The sequence below is a fragment of the Perognathus longimembris genome, chromosome 6 (genome assembly GCF_023159225.1).
Source record: "Perognathus longimembris pacificus isolate PPM17 chromosome 6, ASM2315922v1, whole genome shotgun sequence".
NCBI lineage: Eukaryota > Metazoa > Chordata > Mammalia > Rodentia > Heteromyidae > Perognathus > Perognathus longimembris.
Window position 1 is genome coordinate 76,274,107 of NC_063166.1, and position 18,806 is coordinate 76,292,912.

The 18,806-nt window shown below is 40.8% G+C and overlaps 1 protein-coding gene across 3 annotated transcripts in view; it reads left to right on the forward strand.

Moving 5' to 3' along the window:
- Nucleotides 1–276: 276 nt before the first annotated feature.
- The window catches only part of Stk4 (serine/threonine kinase 4), an 80,282-nt gene continuing 61,752 nt past the window's right edge, over nucleotides 277–18,806 (forward strand). For all 3 annotated transcript variants that reach the window (XR_007211361.1, XR_007211362.1, XM_048349492.1), the window contains exons 1-3: nucleotides 277–381; nucleotides 5,830–5,910; nucleotides 15,804–15,932. Coding sequence is in view for 1 of the 3 variants with exons in the window: in XM_048349492.1 (XP_048205449.1) it covers nucleotides 347–381; nucleotides 5,830–5,910; nucleotides 15,804–15,932 (245 nt within the window). In the remaining 2 variants the exon portion in view is untranslated. The remainder of the gene's footprint in view (nucleotides 382–5,829; nucleotides 5,911–15,803; nucleotides 15,933–18,806) is intronic.

Here is an 18,806-nt window from a genome sequence, read left to right on the forward strand (position 1 = left end):
CTTGCCTAGCATGTACAATGACAAAGAAAAAGAACAGTTCTTGTTCTTGCTCTCGTCGGAGCCCCAGTACGGAATACCTCGGGAGAAAGGAGCCTGAGGCAGAGACAGGTGCAGGCCTGCGGCATCCTGACAAAGCGAGGCGGCCCTCCAGCACTTCCGGGGTCCGGCTCCGCGCAGGCTGCGGCGCCACGTGACAGGCCGCGGCCCCGCCCCGTTGGCGCGCTCACGCCGCTTCCGGTAGGGGCGGAAAGCGGAAGTGTGGGAGGGTCTGCGGGGCGGGGCTGGCTCCGGGAGGTGCGAGGCAGGATGGAGCTGTGAGCGGAGTTTGGTGGCTGCCGGCAGCGCCATGGAGACGGTGCAGCTGAGGAACCCGCCGCGCCGGTGAGAGAAAAGGCAGCGGGCGGGAGAGGACAACGGGGGAGCCGTCTCGGGCGGGGGGGGGTCTCTTGTGTGGGAGTTCCCCCACCACCCTCCCCGAGGGGAAGGGAGCTGCGGGGCGAGGCGACCCGGCTTGGCGGGGCACCTGCTGGTCGACGGGGCCGTCCAGCAGGCAGAGGTCGGGCTGCGGGGGCTCCGGCTTCGAGGGGAGAACGAGGGAGGACTCCCCTCAGGAACGAGTGGACCAGCTAGGGAGAGCGCCTGCCGGGGCCCCTGGAGGAAGGCTGTCCCCCAAAAGAGACCCACGGAGGTGGCGGGGTGTGCTGCGTCTGGATGAGGACCTGCGCGGGGTCGGTCGCCGGGGATGAGGGAGAACTCGCAGAGAGCCAGACTTCCTAAAGTAGTTTTCAAGTCCCACCTATAGGTGCCGGCGGGGGAAGATCTGTTGCGCTCAGAGCTTTGCCTCGGAGGGTGAAGTCGTGCGAGAACCGGTGGAGAGTTTGTAACAGTTGAGAGGTTTGGTGAGGATGGCGTTCAGGAGGATATACTTGGTGGTGTCCCTACTCGAGGGTGACGGCAGCGTATTCCATCGTAATTTCCTTTACAGCCCCTCGCCCCTTTTCAGGTCCCACCACTGAGAGACAGATAAAGAAATAAGATAGTTTTAGGATGAGCCACGGAGATCCAGAAGAGTCGAGAGACACATGGACCCAGCTAAGCCACTCCATGCCTCTGTTGTGCTACCACCAGTTACTCCATGCCCCTCGTTCAAGCTTCTCTTGGTTTGTGACGAGCAACTCCATGGTCCTCTTTCAGACTTTTGTTGATTTGTGACTATCAGCTTCAGATCCTAGTGGTACCTGGAGTGGCTTTCGGTCTAGTGCAAGAAGGCTGATCCTATCAAGAGTCTGAACTCCTGATTGGTTGCAGTTGTGCCCATGAGTTCCCCAGTGGGCATCAAGAGATGTCTGTGGAGACTTGCCACATCTGGAGAAAAGTAGGGAGTAAGGCTGAGAGTGTCGCCCTCTAGGAGGTGCAACATGGTTAACTTCTATCTCACAGAGAAGACATTTGACTTCCTGCTGCAGAATGAGCCCTGAAGTAGGAAGTGTTGAGAGCGCTGGGAGAGGTGAAGGGAGGGGATTGACAGCCCAGACATTGCACAAACATTGTTGGACTGGGCTCTTCTTTTTTTTTTTTGGCCAGTCCTGGGCCTTGGACTCAGGGCCTGAGCACTGTCCCTGGCTTCTTCCCGCTCAAGGCTAGCACTCTGCCACTTGAGCCACAGCGCCGCTTCTGGCCGTTTTTTTCTGTATATGTGGTGCTGGGGAATCGAACCTAGGGCCTCGTGTATCCGAGGCAGGCACTCTTGCCACTAGGCTATATCCCCAGCCCCAACTGGGCTCTTCTTGATCCACCGGTGAGATGAAGTGGGACCATAGTAGCAATGATTCTTGTTCTTACAGGCTACCAGGCACGGTTGTAAGTGCTTACCGTGTTTCCTGTCCAGTTACATGAAATTGCTGCAATTTGATCATTATTGATGAACTGTAAAAATGGTAGTTCCATATAGTTCAACATATCGGATCCCTTGGACCCTCATATCTATTGAATAAGCTGGATATCCCTGTATCTTTGCTTTACAGATAATAAAACTGAAGTGTAGATGTTAGTGTTTTCCTGAGGTCGAGTTGGGATTTTAATATCCAAGTGTTTGGTCTAAAGTCCATTCCTCTCTCTGTGTCTGTGTCTTTGTCTGTGTCTCTGTGTCTGTCTCTCTTTTTCTCTGTGCGGGTCCTGGGGCTTGAAATAAGCACTGTCTCTGAGCTTGTTTTGCTCAAGGCTAGTTTTCTACCACTTGAGCCCACAGCTTCATGTCCAGCTTTTTGGTGATTAATTTGAGACTGTTTTCTCACTTCTTCCTCTTATAAAGACACCGAATTATATTGGACTAAGGCCTGGTCATATGACCTCTGTCTGTCTTACTCAATGATTCTATCTCTAAACACAGTCAAATTCTGAAGGACTAGGAGGACTTTAACATGGTGGGTGACACGGTTAATTTTGATATTAAAACATTTAAAATATACCTTATATATTTGTTGTAACCTATATGTAATTCTGTTTGAAATGAATGATAGGCATCCTAAATAAAATGAGCCTTCTCATAGTTTTGACATGGGAGATAGAGGTTGTAGAATTAGCCAGACTTCTGAATGACCTCTTCATAAACATTATTTGTGTTTGGAAGATACAGGTGTCTGACAGCTTCAAATGGCATGCATTTCCAACAATCCCAATGAAGGAAATGCTCTGTATGTTCATGAGTGTGGTATTTGTGTGACTAAGTAACTGGTAATAGATAGGTATCTTAATGTGGCAGTGGTTTTAAAAAAGTGAGTTGCCATTAGGTTGTGGTATGGTGGAAGGCATGGAGTGCATTCCTGGGATTTTGGCTCTGCAGATGGCTCTATGGCAGGAGAAAGACATCCACCAATATTCAGTGCATGTAGTCTGTATTAGCCAGACCTATTTGTTATGAGCAAGCACTGAAACTGCTCCAGACCTGGGAAGTCCCAGGTGAAAGAGTCACATCACCAAAGTCACGCCATTGTGGTCATTGTACTTGTTCCATGAAGACTCGTGGTATAAAATGCCAGTATGACTCACTTATCAATAGATTCTCCATGTCAATTTTGACTTGTTAATAACCTCATAGTACATTTTATTTATTTATTATTCATTCATTACCAATCCTGGGGCTTGATCTCAGGGCTGGGCACTGTCCCTGGCCTTTTGTGCTCAAGGCTAGTGCTTGGAGCCATGACTCTATTTCTGGCTTCTTGGTGATTAGTTTGAGATAAGAGTTCCATGAACTTTTATGCCCAGGCTGGTTTCAAACCATGATCTTCAAAGCTCATCCTCCTGAGTAGCTAGGATTACAGGCAAGATCCACCAAGCACCCCGCTCATAATACTTTTTAGATGAATTTCTGTTTCATTTTGGTAACTTGCACAGTTAGGATTCCCATAACATTTGTTGATACATTTAACAGATAATATGGTTATTTTTTGACCACTGCTTTGTTATATCAAGCACCAGAGATAATTTGTTTTAAATTACTCCTGGTCAAAAACAAAGAAAACACTTAGATTGTTTGAAATAAACTTGTAAGCAGTTATATAAAGTTTGTCACAGTATTATCAGAGCCTTGCAACTGTCTCCCATGGCAGTAGCTGTTTCCTTTGTTTTATACTGTGGTCTCTGTGGTAGCTGAAATAGCTGAGTTTTGCTTTCTGTAAACTATAAGAATCAACACTTCAAAGAAACACATTTGATCTGTATGTAAACTGTTTATAAAGCTCCAATTTTACTTGATTAATGAGGCTTTTGTTTATATAATTCAGAGCTTTACCAAAAAACCCTGGCATATGAGCTGTTCATTGTAATTCCTGAGTTCATAGAATTTCACTTCTGAAGTTTTAGAGGAGTTTCACTTCAGCTCTTCAATTTTTTTTTTTTTTTTTGGCCAGTCCTGGGGCTTGGACTCTGGGCCTGAGCACTGTCCCTGGCTTCTTTCTGCTCAAGGCTAGCACTCTGCCACTTGAGCCACAGTGCCACTTCTGGCCATTTTCTGTATATGTTGTGCTGGGGAATCGAACCCAGGGCCTCATGTATATGAGGCAGGCACTCTTGCCACTAGGCCATATCCCCAGCCCCTCCTCAATGTTTTTGGAACTGGGAATTTTTATGCTGTCATTGGAATTTAATTTTTAGGATCTTTGTTTTTTCAAAGGTCAGTGTGGTCACTGTGTTCTGTTGATCTACAAGTTAAGGCATTGACCTTTTTAGTTTTGCATTTCTTTAGTATGTAGTTATTGACTGTTTATAAAATCTAAGATTTTTCTTTTGAGATCGGGCTTTATAGGTATTTATACTTGATGTGGTCAGGATTTTTTTTTTGTCTTCTGATTTTGCTATTTAGGAAGGTATAGTTGTGTGTGTGTTTGAATTCAACTCTTGTAAGAATTGGTATTGTCTAGTTAGCTTAAACCTTTTTCTTTACAAGAAATCTGCAGAGTGACTACTTCCATATTTCACCATTTCCTGAGCTCTTTGTGTCCTTTGCCATTTTAGGAAGCCATTGTGTAGAATGAACACACACATAAAGACACACGCACAAACATGTGCACACACATATACACACATACACACACATATCCCCTACAAGATTCTTTAAGCCTGTTGGCAATTCTCAGAGGTTTCAGAATTTTTTAAATGTTGTTAATTTATAACCCCATGGTTGCTATGACTGTTTATCATCATCAGTAAAATAAGAACTGTGTAGAGGCTGTGACCAGCCTTGCACCTCTGATTTGGAGACTAATCAAAAGTACACAGCTGTTCTTGGGAGAGTGTTAGAAGGACTGTTTCAACTCCCAATTGTCAAGTTACTTTTTGCTTTGCTCATACCTAAATACTCACTTTCCATTCTCTGTTTCTGTGGTCCTGTAGAACTTAGATGTTTTGACAGTTACCAACGTTTTGCTAATAGAGTGCAAGGACCAGCTTCCTTGCCACCAGTGCAATTCATGTTTCAGTACATTGTTGACCTTACTTTTCTGAAGAGATCGCTATGTCCTTTCAGTTCATGATTCTAAAGGATTTATCTACTGATTGAACCTCCTCTACAGCATTTCAGCAACATAACATTTCTCCCATTTTCTGTTTAAATTTTCCAACCACTGGGAATTTAGGAATACTTATGATAGTCTAAACATTGTAGAGTAATTTCTGTTGTCAGAAAATTCCTGTACATGTTGATTGAATTAAAGTCTCGATTCCTGGCAACTCCTCTTCTGGTTCTGATTTTGCTGCTTAGGTGACCCAGAACAAGCTTAATCATCCCCCAGAACAATCCTTCATTGTCCTCAACTAGCTTTTCAAGCTGGGCACTGGTGGCTCCTGCCTGTAATTCTAGCTTCTCAGAAGGCTGAAATCTGAGGATCCCAGTTTGAGGCCAGCCTAGGCAGACTAATCTGAGAGATTCCTACTCCAGTGAACCAGCAGAAAGCTGGAGATGGGGGTGTGGTCCAAGTGGAAGAGCCTCAATCTTGAGTGAGAGGCTCTGAGTGAAAGGCTGAGTCAAGCCCCAGTACCAGTATGTGTGTGTGTACACACACGCACACACACACAGCTCTTAAAGTTAGACATGGTGGTATATACCTAGCTCTTCAGAGGCTTAGGCAGAAGGATTGCGAGTTTGAGGCCAGCCTTTGTTACATAGTAAGACTTAGGCAAAGTGAGACAAAGTCTTCGCTTTTGTGGCTTACCAGTGAAAACTTTGTAGAGAAATTCTTAGTATGCTAGTTGTAAAATAAGTGATATATTTTATGTTTTAGTTGCTAGGAAGTAAAATGGTATTTTGTGTTTATATTTCTTCATTCACAGGCAGCTGAAAAAATTGGATGAAGATAGTTTAACCAAACAACCAGAAGAAGTGTTTGATGTTTTAGAGAAACTTGGAGAAGGGTAAGTATGAAGAAAATAAAAGTAGATTAGAATGTCCCAGTCTTTATTCTGCGCTAGTACTTGAAGGATGTGAATTTTGTCTTGGTGTACAAGCTTGATTTGAGCAAAAGAAAAAGAAATGTTGCATATAAGTCTGGCTATAGAAAAAGTAGGAGGTAAATTTGCTGCTTTAAATGCCTTTCATTACTTTGCCTTAATCACTGTTCTAAGCAAATTTAGTGTGACTCTCAGACATTAACACCAAGGACACCTACTGTTTCCTCTCTCATTGAATCTGTGGTATGTATGATTTTATATGCCTAACAGATAATACTAATTAAATTATAATAATTGTGTTTTTAGTAATCAAACATAGGTGCCTCTATTTGCTGCTCATGACTTCTGATATGCAATCACTGTGGTCTCATTAAAAAAGCACTTTAATTCAACATTTTAGTTATTGCAGCTTTATGGAATATAATAAATAAAGGCTTGCCATCCTTTGTAGGTTCCTAGGAGATCCAGAACTCTCCGTTGGGAATCTCGTTTGGGTCTCTTGAAGTACAGACTTGTGAAAGAGTGAATGAAATATGGCAGAAATGATATTTACTGATAGATGCCTTTCATAATACAGTAGGGGTTATATCATAATTCCTCATGTCTTTACATATATTTTAAATCTAATTGTGTGTATTGATTCCTTCTTCTGTAACTTTAAAATATTAGGAGTACCTTTTCTTAAGTCTTCGTTGTTAACTTTCCCCTTAAATAGGTAATAAATTCATATTTCAAAGGTAAGTTTATGCATATATAAGCATATGTGTGTATGCTTTTCAACCCTCAAGGATACTTCTTAGAGCTGGGTGCTGGTGGCTCATGCCTATATTCCTAGCTACTCAGGAGGCTCATATCTGAGTATCACCGTTTGAAGCCAGCTAAGGCAGGAAAGTCTGTGAGACTCTTATTTCCAATTAACCACTGAAAAACTGGAAGTATTGCTATAGCTCAAATGGTAGAGTGCTAGCCTTGAGCAAAAGAGCCCCGGGCCGTGCCGAGGCCCCAAGTTCAAGCCCCACTACTGATTAAAAAAAAAAAGAGTACTTCCTTATTCAAGAGAACACACTAACTTTTTGGGTTTTTTGTTTGTTTGTTTTTTTTTTGTCTGTCATGGGACTTGAACTCTGGGCACTGTTCCTGAGCTCTTCAGCACAGAGTTAGCACTTCACCACTTGAGCCACAGTGGCACTTTTTGTTTTTCTGGTGGTTAACTGGAGATAAGAATCTCATAGACTTTCTTGCTCCGGCTGGCTTTGAACTGAGATCCTCAGATCTCAGCCTCCTGAGTAGCTAGGATTACAGGCCTGAGCCACCGGCACCTGGCACTAACTTTTTTATACTGAATAGCATGATTGCATTTGTTTGCCCTTCCTCCCTTTCTGCACCTACATCTTTTTTTTTTTTTTCAAGACCACAGCACCTTCATTTTATTTTCCAAGTTTCTCAGCCATTACAGAAAAGCTCAAAGCTGTAGGGAAAACAAAAATTAGTGAAACAAATGGACTGTCTGTCAGTGGCCAATAAAAGGAAGTTCTGGCAGTCACTCCAACACACACATACAGATATCTCTTCATCTGCGGTTGATAGGAAATAAATTGAATGCACGCAGGAGCCTGCTGCCATCACTGCTGCCCGGCTGAGCTACTCACCCCTCTTGCTCTTCCCAAGGCAGAGCCCCATGTCACCTCACAGCCCACTGAGTGGGGCTGCACCCACATCTTTGCCCTCCCTAAAAAGAAAAAATAAACCTGAAAGTAAAAAAACAAAACAAAACCCATCCACTTCCAGGAATTTATTTTGATAAATAGTTTTTTGTTGTTGTTGTTTTGTTTTGTCAGTCATGGGGCTTGAACTCTGGACCTGGGTGCTGCCACTGAGCTCTTTTGCACAAGGCTAGTGTTCTACTACTTTGAGCCACAGTGTCACTTCCAGTTTTCTAGTGGTTAATTGGGGCTAAGAATCTCATGGACTTTCTTGCCTGGATTGGCTTTGAAACAGGATCCTCAGATCTCAACCTCCTGAGAAGCTAGGATTATAGGCGTGAGCCACCAGTCCCCAGCTATTTTTCCTATTTTTAATGACAATATGTTACTATACTAAGAGCATGGGCTCTGAAACACATAGACCTGGGTTGGAAGTCTTCTCCACATTTATTAGTCATCTGAAGAAGTGAGTTTGAGGTTAGTATTTTGGAACCTCATAATCTATAAAATGAAGGTAGTACCAATCTCTACTTCAAAGGGTTATGGCAGGTAGATGAAATAATACAGTATTAAGTACAGTGCTTTTCACAGAGTAAGTGCCTAGTAAGTTGTTATGATATTTATTATTTATTTGCCAGCATTAGGGTGTTAATTCAGAGCCTAGTTATTTTACTTTGTTTTATTTTTTGCTGGTCCTGGGGCTTGAACTCAGGGCCTAGGCTCTGTCCCTGAGCCTCTGGTGCTCAAGGCCAGCACTCTACTACTTGTGCTACAGCACCACTTCTGGCTTTTTCTGTTTATGTGGTACTGAGGAATCGAACCCAGGGCTTCATGCATGCTAGGCAAGCACTCTTATTTTAGAGATAAGACTTTCCTGAACTTTATTGTACAGGCTGGCTTTAAGCCAGTTTGAACCACGATCCTTCAGATCTCAGCATCCTGAGCAGCTTGGATTATATGCATGAGCCACCAGCACCTGGCTTGCGTCCTTCTTCCCTCCCTCCCTCCCTCCTTCCCTCCCTCCCTCCATCCCTTCCTTCCTACCTACTTACCTAGTGCTGAGACTTGAACTCAAGGTCTGGAGCCCTTTTTTGCTCAAAACTTGTGCTCTACCACTTGAACTACAGCTTCACTTCGAGCTTTTCAGTGGTTCTTTGGAGATAAGAGTCTCTGGACTTTCCTGCCTGGGCTGGCTTTGAACTGGCATCCTCAGATCTCAGCTTCCTGGGTAGCTAGGATTACAGGAGTGAGCCACTAGTGCCCAACATTATTTATGTTTACTTATTTATTTAGTGCCAGTTCTGGTGCTTGAGCTCTGCACCTTTTGTTCTTACTGTTTTTTTTTTTTTATTGCTCACAGCTGGTCCTTTACCACTTGAGCAACACCTCTAGTTCCAGTTTTTTGTTGGTTAAATGGAGATGAAAGCCTTACAGATTCCCCCCCGCCCCCTACTTACTTTGGGCTGGTTTTGAACCACCACTCTCAGATCTCAGCCTTCTGAGTAACTAGAATTATAGGTGTGCCAAGCTTATTTTATTGTTACTTTATTTTGTGCCAGTTCTGGGGCTTGAACTCAGCACCAGGGTGCTATCCCTGAGCTTCTTTTGTTCAAGGCTTGCATTCTACCCCTTGAGCTACAGTGCCACATCTGGCCCTTTCTATGTATGAATGCTAGGCAAGCACTCTACCACTTAGCCACATTCCCAGCCCAGTTTATTTTATTTTTCAAGTAAAAAGATGGATTTATTGGGGAAGTAAAAGTATACTGATGGGCCAGGGTCACGGCCCAGATTTAGGAGCTGGGACTGTGACCATAAAAAGCAGGCTGGTGGGCCAGGCTGTGGGCCAGGCTGCAGCCCAGGCTAGGGAGCTGGGGTTGGGTTATGAAGGCAAACACCACATGGTCAAGCCTGCCACACGCAGGTGGCCAATGAGGTTACAGAGCATGCCAGGTCACACACAGGTGGCAAGTGGAGCTACAATCTGCCTCATAGCAACTGTTTGAATCAACCTATCATTTTAGTTAGACTTGGCACACGGATTTGGCAGGGCTCACATGATGCAGGTGGATTCGCCAGCTTATTTTATTTTTAAGTATCAACTAAATCATTTTTTTAGACCTCATCACATCAAATTTAGTTAAAACTTAACTCTTAAAAGTATATTTAAATGTTTTCATAGGTTACCCTGTGTGAGTTTTTTGGGTTTGAGGCGTGTCAAAAGAAAACTATGAACAGAATATGTCAGAAATATAATGTAAAAGATAAAGCAAAGTAAAGCTAATGGTGACTTCTTTCTTTTTTTGTTTGATTTCTTTTTAAAGTTGTGTTTTAGATCTATGGATGCCTTCAGCAAGAACTTGGAGATTTTCCCATATTGACTTCATCAGGGAGAAAAAAAATAAAGCTTCAAATCTTTCTCATACTATTCATTGCTCCTTTAAGTGATATTACAGATACTTGGGTTTCTGTTACCCTGATTTAATGAATCTGAGCACGTTTTTTTGAAAATAGCAAGATCCTGCAAGAAGACCTTACCTGCACTTGGTTCTTAAATTCAAAATGTCACATTGTCCTTAAATGTTTCTGTAGAACGAATGGATTACAAACTTTTTTTTTTTTTTTTTTTGCCAGTCCTGGGGCTTGGACTCAGGGCCTGAGCACTGTCCCTGGCTTCTTTTTGCTCAAGGCTAGCACTCTGCCACTTGGGCCACAGCGCCACTTCTGGCCGTTTTCTGTATATGTGGTGCTGGGGAATTGAACCCAGGGCCTCATGTAGATGAGGCAAGCACTCTTGCCACTAGGCCATATCCCCAGCCCGGATTACAAACTTTAAAAAAAAATTTTTTTTTTTATTGTGAACTCTTTATGACTGGTGTCTTGTGAAATGGGCTCTTGCTAAAGAACTATACTGGATTCTAGAGGCTGCAGGCCTCGTTGTGAGGAAATGCTATGGATCTGTGGTGTTGTAGTCACAGCTTGGAACCATGAATGGAGAGTACTTGGAGAGTGTCTTAAATTGGAAGCTCACTTCCTTTTATTCAGGTTATACTTAAAGTTTTACATACTGATTCAGTTAAGTTTTTAATCATAGAATAATAACAAAAATATCAGTGCTCCTGGTTTTAGATCTAATGAGTGGTATTGTTTAGGGGCTGGGGATATAGCCTAGTGGCAAGAGTGCCTGCCTCGGATACACGAGGCCCTAGGTTCGATTCCCCAGCACCACATATACAGAAAACGGCCAGAAGCGGCGCTGTGGCTCAAGTGGCAGAGTGCTAGCCTTGAGCGGGAAGAAGCCAGGGACAGTGCTCAGGCCCTGAGTCCAAGGCCCAGGACTGGCCAAAAAAAAAAAAGAGTGATATTGTTTAGGTTGGTCTCAGATAATGCATAATTCCCATTTCTCTACAAAGATCTTTGCCTCCTATAGCTTGTGTGAAACATCTATTTGTTATGTGTGTTCTTTGCCATTAAAATTCATTGAGTTGTTTTTAGTTTTTGTTGATGGCAACCAGGCCTTAATGGGCCTGCCTATAAGCTTTTGTGATTGTGTTTGCTAACAAACTGGTTTAGGGAAATATGAAGATTGTTTTGGTCATGATTGTTAGTGAATATTTTCCAACATCTCTCTCTTCCATTTTTTTTTAATTTTATTGTTAAGGTGATGAACAGAAGGGTTACAGTTACATAATCAGGTAGTGAGTATACATTTCTTGTCATATTTGTTACACCCTCCCTCATTTTTCTTTCCCTTCCTTAGCTCAGATAAACATAGATACAATATCCAGTGTACCAAAATCATATATAGTGACCACAGTGGATACGCCATAGGAAATTCACCTAGTACATTAAAAATAATGACAACAATAAAATCCTCCTGTTTCTATCTCTTGGAGTTCATTTTGCTTAGCCTCATCTTATATAATCATTGAACAATGTATATATATATATTTTTTATTAGAAAGATATGGGGTTGAGGATTTAGCTCAGCGGAAGAATACCTGCCTGGCAAGCGCAAGGCCCCGAGTTCGGTCCTCAGCTCTGGAAAAAAAAAACATAAAAGAAAGATAAATTTATTGGGCTATTTTTCCTATTTATTTATTTTTTAAATTAAATTTTATTGACAAGGTGTTGTGCAAAGGGGATACAGTTACATAATAGGGCAGTGAATACATCTCTTGTGATATCTTACACCCTCATTTTTCTTTCCCTTCCCTAGATCAGGTAGGCATATATACAATATCCAGTGTACCAAAATCATATACAGTAACCACGTGGGGTATGCCACAGGAAATTCACCTAGATCTCTTCCATTCTTAATGCATGGTGAAATTTACTATAAAAATATTTACATACATCGTTTATAAATAGATCCTTTCTTTTAAAGGATCTATTCATTTAAATGGACTTTATAATAAGGATACATTTACCACTAAAGATCAAGGATAGGAAAATATTTGTCATAATAAGAGAAGGACTTGAATCCCTCTGTCTGGAGATTCACTTGGGCTTCCTAAATGAACTTGTGAGCAGTTGTTAGATTCTCTATCTGAATTAAAGCTGAAATAAATTTACCTGACTTCCCCTCGAAAATGTCATTTTCTTGTAGCCTGAGGGAAAGGTGGAGGTACTGGTCTGACTATAAGTATGGCAATTTGAATGCACCTCATTTAGGTATGGTAATTTGGATGTTAAGATCCCCAGAACCCTACAGTGACACTTGGTTTAAATTTTGTAGCCCAAAAGACATCTTACTGAGTATAGTGTGGAGGAAAATCATTTAGGATAAAAGGAAATCCATGCTGCCATTAGATAATTAGCAGACCAAAAAAAAAAAAAAAAATGGGAGGGGCTGGGGATATAGCCTAGTGGCAAGAGTGCCTGCCTTGGATACACGAGGCCCTAGGTTCAATTCCCTAGCACCACATATACAGAAAACGGCCAGAAGCGGCACTGTGGCTCAAGTGGCAGAGTGCTAGCCTTGAGTGGGAAGAAGCCAGGGACAGTGCTCAGGCCCTGAGTTCAAGGCCCAGGACTGGCCAAAAAAAAAAAAAATGGGAGAATTCATACCCAAGGAAACAAAACTAATGAGATAAAAGATTTAATAGGCTGTATGTTTTTTTTTAAATAGAAATAAAGAGATTTAGTATGTTTGTTAAGGTCTTAATTTGAAATATCTCTGGAAGGCTCATTTGTTAAAAGCTTGGCTGGCAACTAATGGATTTGTTGGGAAGTGTTTGGATCCTGAGGGCTGTGACTAGTCTGAGTTAATACACTGATAGATTCATTATTAGGAAGCAGTGGTCACTAGGAAGTGGGGTCTAGTTGGAGGAAGTAAATTATGGGGAGGGGAAAATATATCATGTCCAGGGCCCCATCTTTTCTCTTTTCCTCCTGTCTGTCATGAAATGAGCTACTTTGTTCCACCACATGTGCTCTGCCATTTTATTTTGTTTCACTATGCATGGACCTAACAGCAGTGGAGCCAAGTGAACCAAGACTGATAATCTACTTGATCTTAGCCAAAAGGCTGAGAAGCTGATCAAGACCTAAACCTCTGAAACTATGAAGTGAAAAAAAAAATTCTCCTTCCTTTAAATTGTCAGGTGTTTCGACATTACCATGGAAAAAAGCACATAAGCAATGTTTGTTTTTGATGTTCAAAAGCTAAAACAAGGGGCTGGGAATATAGCCTAGTGGCAAGAGTGCTTGCCTCCTATACATGAAGCCCTGGGTTTGATTCATCAGCACCACATATATAGAAAAGGCCAGAAGTGGCGCTGTGGCTCAAGTGGCAGAGTGCTAGCTTTGAGCAAAAAAGAAGCCAGGGACAGTGCTCAGGCCCTGAGTTCAAGCTCCAGGACTGGCAAAAAACCAAAACAAACAAACAAAAAGCTAAAACAAGGAAATAGTAACTTTTAAAGAACCCCAGATTATTAACATGAAAAGTTGGCCCAATGAAAGAATTAAACTTTGGGAATCCTGATGGTGAAAAACTGTGATAATTTAAGTTTCATTGTGGGAAACTAGGAGGACATCGTAAATGTGATAAAAATTCTAGAAGTTATTAAAAGAGATAGAGGGAATGTTGAGAAATTTCCATACTTGAACGACATAAACCCTCCAATTGAAGACACTTAGGAAGTGCCAAATAAATCCTAATTACAGAAAAAAAAATAGAAATTTAGGATGAAGAAGACATCAGCTACTATGGAGAGATTACCAATAAAGAATGGTAATCCATTTAGTATCCTTCTCAGGAATACATGTGCAAATAAAAGTGCTAAGAGAAAGCTATCATTGAGGCAGAATTCGCCAGAAAAAAATTCCGACAATTTTGCGTGCACATAATATATCAAGAGTACCTTTGGATGAGAATAACAGAATAACTGTGGCTAACCTGTAGAGGCATTTAATGAATAAACAATACATTTTAAGTAAGAGAGTCCAGAACTAGGTGATAGACTTGGTAGTGGTTTGGTATGAGCAGTTCACATAGTCTCAAGATGGTTATATTAGTTTCAAGCATCATCCCTCACTGGACAGTAACCAAAACAAGGAAGAAAGTGGCTGGGGGAAATGTTCCTTGTCTTACTCTGGGAAGAAAATCTTTCCCAGAAAGATTCTGTCAGCAGAAGTCTAGTCAGATATCACTGGTTAAAACTGAGTCAAATGTTTGCTAGTTCAGACTGGCAAAGAGAAAATGCAGGCTCACACTGGTATAGTCTACTATGATTTACACCCTGGGACCAAGTGATTTGCCATCTTAACTAACTTAGAGTTACTTCAAAAGAAAAGACAGTGGTTAGGTCTTACTCATAGCTTTCTGTGGTGAAAGAGTATTTGATACTGGGTTTGAACATCATTATTACTAGTTTGTAAAAGAGGGGATCCTGATGGAATTTATGTGATCTGCATAGTTTTGTTTGTTGTTTGAGTGTTTTTGGTGTCAGTCTTGAGGCTTGAACTCAGGGCCTTAGAGCTGCCCCTGAGTTTCTTACTTTTTGTTCAAGGCTAGCACTCTACCACTTGAGCCATAGCTCCACTTCCAGTAGTTTTAGTGGTTAATTGGAGATTAGAGTCTCATAGACTTTCCTGTCCAGGCTGGTTTTGAACTGTGATTCTCAGATCTCAGCCTTCTGAGTAGCTAACTACTGGCACCCGATTCTGCATGGTTTTTATGTTTCTTTGATGAGATAAATCTCCAGCATCTTTGATACCTGGAATGTTTCTCTTAGTTTGACATATTAATTGATACTGTACATATTAGGTGGTATGCAGAAGCAGGTGTGTTTGGGAAATATGAAAGACAATTTAGTCATTATTTCACTGAGAATCACCTAGGATTCTAATGAGAAGTCTGTTTAAGATTATAATGGTGTCTCATTTGATCTTTGTAACTGTATTATAATTGTACTTTAGTCATTTTACAGATGAAAAAGTGGACGTACATAAAATCTAATAATATTTATAAATAATAGCTAATATGTCCTGATGGTAGGACTTAATTCTAGGTCTTTATAATCTAAATCTAAAGTTATTGTAGCCCCCAAATTAAATGGCATAGAAACTTCATTTATTTGGATGTCAGGTTTTCAGGAAAGGTGGAATAGAAAGCAAAATGTTTATACATGCACTGTTCATCTGATAGTGGTGCTAAAGAGAATTAGATTTGAGTTTTTCATAATGTTTAATCATTATTGCACATAAGAGGAACAAGGAGAGATAAACCTTGGGGTACTCAAGTGAATGTAAGAAAAACTTCCATATTGTATTCTAATATAAGTGTGGAAAAGAAACAAGTGCTGCATACAGATACCAGGATTCAGATATTGAACCACTTATTAATTACATATGTGACCTTGGGCAGACATGTAACCTGTCTGAACTTGTTTTATGTTTACTTGTCAAACAGAAATGATGACTGTACTATTTTTTTCTGAAGGCTTAAACTCAGATGATGTGTACAGTTTCTAGCAGGTATTAAGGATCCATTAAAATTATAATGTTCATTTCACAATATTCATAAATGTGTATGTTACAAATATGTATGTGTATATATGTGTATATATATATACATATATATATATATGAGTGAACTGTATTTCTTGGCTTGCTTTGCTTTTGTAAATGTTGTCATTTCCTCAATTGTAGGTCCTATGGCAGTGTATACAAAGCTATTCATAAGGAAACGGGTCAGATTGTTGCTATTAAGCAAGTTCCAGTGGAATCAGACCTGCAGGAGATAATCAAAGAAATCTCTATCATGCAACAATGTGACAGGTAAAGACTTGGGGGATTCCTTTGGAGAGAATGTGGTTTTGACTTTCTGTGATTATTTGAAATTGGACACAGAGATTTTATTTACTTAGATATTTTGCAGAAAGAGATTGATGGAATCACTGTGCATATTCTTTTCAGAAAAAAAACCAGGAAATGTTTGAATGTTTTGAATCTGTTTTACTTTATGTGTCGGTAAGCCCTTTTAGAAACTAGGCAGAAGAGACAGGTGTGGCTTTTTTTTTTTTTTGATAATGATCTCTTACTTCCTGTTGAGAAACTTTTTCTGTAGACAAAATTCAACTGCTTTTTAGCTCTAGAAATCCTAGAATATTAAGTTGGTCTATGCTAAGAATTTATTTAAGCATTACTATTGCATCCTTTACCTTAAATATTAAATATTCAAGCTGAGAGTAGTTAAGCATTTTATTTTTGAGGAACTAAGTTTGTCAAATGCAGAAAGCAGGAAGTTGACCTAAAAGTTGACCACAGAAAAGCACGTGGTATGTGCTGAAACGCTGTGACCACAGGGGTTGGTCACTGTGATGGAACAGGCTTTTATCTAGCACTCTATAGATTAGAAAGAAAAAGTTAAGGGGAATGCCAGCACTAGGGAGTTGGAAATGTAGTTGAAAAAGTTTCACACTTGAGGTGTACTTTATTTTTGTTTATTTATTATTTAGTGGTACTAGTGTTTGAACTCAGTACTTCATGCTTGCTTGGTAGGCCCTCTATGTCTTGAGCCATGCCTCTACCTCTTTTATCCCTGGTCCTTTTTAAGATAGAGTCTTACTTTTTGCTTGGAGCTATCTTTCCTATTTATGCCTCCTGCAGTTTGGGATGTGCCCTTACACCTAGCCTTTTTTTTCCTATTGAGATCTAGTGCTTCATAAACTTTTTGTCCAGACTAGCTTTAAACCATGACTTTCCTGATCTCTTCCTTCCTGCATAGTTTAAGATAACAGGCGGGAAAACCTGTAGGTAGAACAAGTAAGGCTATCTTCCAGGAAGTCTGCCCAGAAATATTCTCTTTTCTCTTTTTCCTTCTTTTTCTTCTGTATTTGTGATTACTGTTTACTAAATAAGGTTCTCATTTTTCTTGATTGTATTGAGCAGATTAAATTAGCAGTTTTTCTTTTCCTTCTCTATATAAACCATTATGTTTTGTAAACTGGAACTTTGTTCATAGGGTTTGGAAATGAATGAAGGAAATTAGAAAATTAATGAAGAGCTATTTTGAAGATCCTTCTAAGCACTGTAGGACAAATGCCTTGTGTGCTGGGAGTTTATAGACAAATTAGGCAGACCAGGATACGCATGTACAGGGAAATCTAGATGACAGTACCAGTCCAGATAGAGATGTACATTGTCTCATAGAGGCAGTAAGTACCACAGGAGTTGAGGGGAGAGTACAGTGGGCATCTGAAACTTAAGAGATTTAGCTACCCATTCTTAATATTGTGTGTGTGCTGTGTGTGTGTGTGTGTGTGTGTGTGTGTGTGTTTTCCTTCTGTCCTTGTCATTGGTGTGCATTGCAAGGATGAAGGGACATGTGAAATTCTAAGAGTTAAGAAAGGCAAGCTAGCTTCAGCATCTTTGGTTGCTAAGCAGTTTCATCTGATCCTACCTAGTTACAGCCAATAGCTTGCAAGAGGACAGATTATTTAATTTATTGGGATGTTGTACTTCTCTCTGAAATCTTTTGTTTAATCTTCGAGCTTGGAAACTAAAAATCTAAAATTCCAAATTAATCTCTTTTGTTTAATATCTTCGAGCTTGGAAACTAAAAATCTAAAATTCCAAATTAATCTTTTTTTGGGGGGAAGGGGAGGAGGCTGGTCCTGGGTCTTGAACTCAGGGCCTGGGCACTGTCCCTGAGCCTCTTTATATTCAAGTCTAGTGCCCTACCACTTGAACCACAGTGCTACTTCTAGCTTTTTCTGAGTAGTTTATTGGAGATAAGAATCTCATAGACTTTCCTGCCTGGGCTGGCTTCAAACTGCAGTCATCAGATCTCAGCCTCCTGAGTAGCTAGGGTTACAGGTGTGAGCTACCAGCACCCAGCCAAATGAATCTTGAATAGATAGATAGATAATTTCTGCTACTATAAAATATGTCTGACTTTTTGGAAAAGAAGGAAATAACTTTTCCCTGTGGAGAAATCATTGTTAAAAACTTGTTGATATGCATATCCTTCCGTGTCTCTTTTATAAAAAAAAAATCAGAGTATTTTCTTAGTACCAAATACTCCCCTACAACATTTTTCATGGATTCACAATGTTCATTATATGGACATATATTTATTAAATAAACCCTCTAGTGTTGGCTGAACATTTAAATGGTATCTGAATTTTCACTTTTATTGACAGTTTTATGTTGGTGTCCATTTTGTTTCTACTTTTGTATTGGAAGTCCTGAGGCTTCATCAGGCTTTTGTGTGTGCTAGATAAGTGCTTTATTGCTTGGACCACATTCCCAGCCCTTTTTATTTTCATTAATTTTTGAAATCAAGTTTCAGTTCTTGCCTGGTCCTGGATTGTGAACCTCCTATTTATGCTTCCTGCATGGCTGGGATGACAGGCCCATGAGACCACACCAGGCTTGGGACCTATTTCTTTTTGAATGTTTATAATTTATTTCCAAGGGCAAAGTGTAAAACTGAAACTCTAAAGTGTCCACCCATTTTTACACTTTCTATTACTTTTTTTTTTTTTTTTTTTGGCCAGTCCTGGGCCTTGGACTCAGGGCCTGAGCACTGTCCCTGGCTTCTTCCCGCTCAAGGCTAGCACTCTGCCACTTGAGCCACAGCGCCGCTTCTGGCCGTTTTCTGTATATGTGGTGCTGGGGAATCGAACCTAGGGCCTCGTGTATCCGAGG